Source organism: Convolutriloba macropyga, unplaced genomic scaffold, assembly GCF_964194025.1.
Source record: "Convolutriloba macropyga unplaced genomic scaffold, txConMacr16.3 SCAFFOLD_4244, whole genome shotgun sequence".
NCBI lineage: Eukaryota > Metazoa > Xenacoelomorpha > Acoela > Convolutidae > Convolutriloba > Convolutriloba macropyga.
The window spans coordinates 10,116-15,000 of record NW_027450663.1 but is presented as its reverse complement, the minus strand read 5'-3'; the positions used below and the strand labels follow the sequence as shown (position 1 = coordinate 15,000).

At 36.3% G+C, this 4,885-nt stretch overlaps 1 protein-coding gene across 1 annotated transcript; it reads right to left on the bottom strand.

The window, feature by feature from the left end:
• Positions 1–160: 160 nt before the first annotated feature.
• Positions 161–2,759, bottom strand: LOC142356068 (uncharacterized; the record flags this gene model as incomplete). Its single annotated transcript, XM_075408045.1, has 2 exons — positions 1,049–2,759; positions 161–880 (listed from the first exon to the last, which is right to left on the bottom strand). Coding segments are annotated over exons 1-2 (2,431 nt in total), but the record flags the coding sequence as incomplete, so codon positions are not given.
• Between the last annotated feature and the right edge of the window lie 2,126 nt (positions 2,760–4,885).

The following is a 4,885-nucleotide window of genomic DNA, read 5'->3' as shown; positions in this document are numbered from 1 at the left end:
GGCGGCTCTTCCTCTGCTGAGAAATCAATATATGGACATCTTGAGAACGGCTTTTCCTTGGGAGCTGCATCAAAATCAAATATTTCTTCCTCATCGGACTCAATTTGAGAAGTTTTCCAGAACCCAGGATCAGGTGGTGAAAAGGTTTCTTCATTCTCACTATCCAGTTGTTCAGTTAAATCTCTGGTGGTTTCACATTCACTGATCTCTATATAGGACTTTAGAGGTTTTTCCAAGGGCTGTTTCCGCTTGTGACCAATTTTGTAGTGTCCATACGCGTATGAGCTTATACGGTCACTCAAATAATAACGTTTATCGTCAAATGCGCTCAAAGCAATTTCGTTAGAATCTGTTATATTGAGTGTGTGTTTGTCACTAGTTATAGACGTTACTAGTTTTCTCAATAATGATTTTGATTTGAGCACATCTTTGAACTTATCATGATGAAGTGTCTTTTTAACATGTTTGCTCACACCCTTGGCACTTTGTTTGACTTTCTGCAAAGTTTTTACAGAGTAAGCTTTTGGTTTTAGAAAAACTGCTTCCATCACAATGTCACCATTCAGCTCATCTGATAATTTAAGTGGCACTTTTTTGTTCAATTCACTATGCAAGTGATGATCCTTGGGGTAATCACTCAAATCAAGTACGTGTTTCAGCTGTTTAAGATCTTCGTATATGTCATCCGTCTCAATTTCATAAAAGAGAGAATCAGTGTCACGATACATCACTCGAGCTTTTTTGCCAAACAAAGGCCCCATTTCTTTATAATGAAACCTGTACAGGTGTAGTTTTGACAGATCCAAAATAGCAGCACCCAGATAAGTTGGTTTATTCCACCTGATCTCTTTCTGGCTGAGAGTGATCCCAACAAGGTTCTCTCGAAATATAGTGAACTTCTCAAAATTGTACTTGTTGCAATAAAATTTTGCTTTCTCCTCATTTTCAACAAATATCATCTTGTAACGACATCTCAAATTTTCCATCGTTTTTCCGAAGCATGAATTGTTCAACAGTTTGAAAAAGTTCTTTTCAAAGGTGCTGATACCGGGTTGTTGTCGCAACTTTGTATTCTGCTCAATATAGCACTTCATAAAGTCACTCTGGTTGAACTTCAGAGTCTTATGTAGTCTGGTTACTTGGAGCCCCTGTTGACAAAAAAATTTCAGAACTGAATAATGACATGCATAATTCTGCTTTGACTGAAGCGTTTCCAGAAGCTTTGGGATATGACTGGTCTTGTTTCCCAATTCTACTTGATACTGAGAAAGCATCCCAGCATCGATTTTTAACTTCTCAGCAGCCAGGGGGAAATCATTGTGACAGTCGTGTAAGTTGCTAGGATAATTCAGATCAACCATTACAAAGTACCCAACATCACTTTCGTCAGATGTTTGCATGATCTTGTCCAAGCTGATGTCTGACCATTCAAATCCTCCGGTTGGCAGTTTTTTCATCATTGTTCCACCGTATAAGTTAACGACATCCAGAAAAAGTCCATACGTACTCGGTTTTTTATGATCAAAGTCATGCAAGTATTTGTTGTTAGCTTTCATATACCGTTTTTCACCAATTCCATTCAATCCTCCACGGATGGCTCTCTCACAAAACAACAGCATATCTACATCAGAGAGCAAGTCCAATTTCACTTTAGTTGTTTTCAGCATTGCATCCCATGAAATATTAGGTGCACTATAGTAATGACAGGGGTCTAATCCATATACTTGATCAAATAGTCTCCTGCATTTTTCAAAAACGTCAACCAGAAGAATTACATCAGTTTTCAGATACAACATCAGATAATCACCAAAATTCTTGCATCCAAGCAAATTCCAAACTTTGTTAGCATGTTGAACATCCTCCTCAGAAACATCAATTTGACCAGACAGGGAATTTATCCACTGATCACCATATTGAGGCAACGACTTTTCAGAGAGTTTCTTAAAGCTATCGAGAAACGAATATGGGAAAACTCCTTTCTTTTGCAAAATATCGACATGTTTTGGGAAGTGTTTAGATAATTGAATGTAGTCTTTTGTTTCCAGTGTTTTAACCAACGTTTCAAGACTCCCAGACAAAAAACGAAAGCTGTCCAGAAAACGAAATTCTTCATAAAGTAGCTTTCCATCTTTCGTTTTACCAACAGGAACTAAGAACGAGAATGAGATGTATGTCTCACTGTTGCAAGGTATTACTGTCAATTTTTCTTCCGAGCGAATTTCAATGTATTTCAGTAGATGATGTGCATCGTATTTGCTTAGGTTGTGGAAGAAAATTGGTGTAAAGGTCTGCGTACGAAGTTTCAGATTGCAGCTGTTGTGTGCAACTCCGTATATTTCACCAGTAAAGTGATCATGATGGATTACTTTTTCATCGTTTAAACTCCTCTGACAAATAACACATCTTGTACCCTGATCAATCATTCTCATTCGTTCTTCATCAGATATTATGAGACGTCTATGCTTCTGTTTTCTCTCAGAAATAGATTTGGCGTGCTCTCTGAGCCACTGAAAAAACTCTGTGATGCATTTCTCACCTTCAAAACTGTTATAAACACTTCCACCATTTTTATCAACAGCACAAAAACCTATTGCGCAAGGTTTCTGAGTTTCTTTGTTCAAGGTGTAGCTATTCTCAGGATTTTGGCGGCAGGTGTCATGCTTGAGACTGACAGCCTCTGTGTCGGCATAAATCACGAAGGGAACTGAAAACGTTTTATGCCAGTTTGTAAATTCGATTTTTGAGTCTTCCGTTGGCATAGTAATATGAACAGCTTTATGCTCTCCACATCAATCCAAATGTTTTTCCAGTGATATGTTGTCTCGAAATCCGTGAAGGCAACGTTCGCAAAACTTGTATCGGTGGTGTTCCTTACCACTGAATTGGCGGGCCATGAAAGCGTGAAAGTTCGTTATCAAGCAGTAATGACTAGTAAACCCATCGGTCAGCAAAAGCAAAGGAATAATTTTTTGTGTTTTTATTTTAGACAAATAAAGTGGTAATATTTTGTTTTTCTCGAAACCAAAAACATTAATTCCAATATTGTTTTGTTTCTAAAACTTTGGAACATCCGTCAAAGGCATGAGGAACTCAATATTATCCAAATTGAGTTTGTGCAAACTTGGCATGTATTTGTTTTGCCGTTGTTTATGCTCCTTCTCTGGAAGCACTGAGTATGCAAAACATTTGTTATCATTGTTTCGTATATTCAGTAGAAAATGGTTTCCAACTAAAGCGGATGGTGTAGCAATGTAGCTGCTTCCTCTGATAGGCTTAAATTTGTTGATGTTGATATCCAAGTGATCAATTTTCTGAACAACGGATCCACTTCCACCGGTTGAAAAAATTTGGATTGAATTGTTCATTTGGTCAACCATTTCAAAAATTTCATCATCTGATAGTTCTGTTGTTAGAACTTTCGACTTTGTGTTTGCATGACAGCCTACTTTGGTGTTATCTGTAGGTTTCAACATCTGTACAAAAACAGAGAGCTGAATTTTCAAAGGTCCCCGCGCTGCTATTTTGTTTCTCACGAACAATTTCAGGTCTTCCATATGCTCCGTAACAAAATTAAAGACATCGCTTTGGTTGTCTGCTTGTAATCTGAACGACTGGAAAAATTTTTCGATCGCATGTTTAGCCTTTTGTTGCTCAATCTTGCTTTTAACTTTCTCTGAAACTTCTGTGTGAGTATCATGAGCATCATCCTCATGTCTAGCACACGATGAAGTGTCGCCATAAATTTGTGTACAATGCTCGCACTTTGTGTACGTCTGACATCCATGAACTGTTTTCAAATGACGGATTACATTTCTGCTCGCTGTGAATTTGCTACCGCAAATTCCACATTCATAGCTTGCTGTTTTTTCATATTTTGTGTTATGCTCCTTCTCCATATGCTGTAATAGCTTCTGCTTCTTGTTGTACTTCTTCGAGCACTCGTCACAGTTGAAGGTCTTCATCTAAAACAGAAAAAGTTATATTATTATTTTGATTACTGATTAACACTTTGAAAAAAACTTCTAAAAAGACTCATCCACGGATCATATATTGTATTTTAAGCCACACAAGGAATTTAATCACTTAACCTATTCACTTAAAATTCCTAAGAAATACTATCTATGAAATCGTTGACCTTGACCTTGTATAAGCTTTTGTGGTTTTTAAATTTTGTGAGCTCACAAGGAATAACTTGATTGAAATTCACTCTAACACAATTAATCATGGAAACAATAAGTGTACAATTGATTTAAAAAATTCCAAAATGGGCCAGTTTTTTTAGAAAAGAACCAGTAATTTAAGGAAAAGCGAATATATTTAGACGTTTTGCTTTGTATATTTCTATCTTTAAACTGCTGTAAAAAAAATTTGGTTTTAGTGAGAAAAATAGAAACTTACACTTCTTATTTGTTTGAAATATTGTGCCTGCAAAAAATTAGCTTGGAAGACAATCTGCTTGACTCCAATCAGAGCGACTGGTTTGCAGTTGTTGAATGCTTTAAATTGATTTATCTAACTAAATAACTTGCTTTTATAGTTTTCGTTTGTTTTCTAATTTTTCCATCAAATATTTACATGTATCAAAAATGTTGGTTACGCGTAAACCTCTTCAACGAAGAGGAAACTTTAGCATTTGAAAACTTTTTTACTATAGTTTTTTGCAGGTGATCCCAAATTCTGACAAATATTAGATAGGAATGCAGTTTTGTATGGCAAACATTTATTTTCAAAATACTGAGCTCATACTGATGAAATAATCGGAGACTGAACCACAAAAACATGATAGTCCTCCATTTTGTTTTCCGAAATTGGGTGGTTTGTTTTAGTTTATGATTAAAAAAGTCGGAAACTCACTATATTGCAACCACTTGCAACAACTAGATTC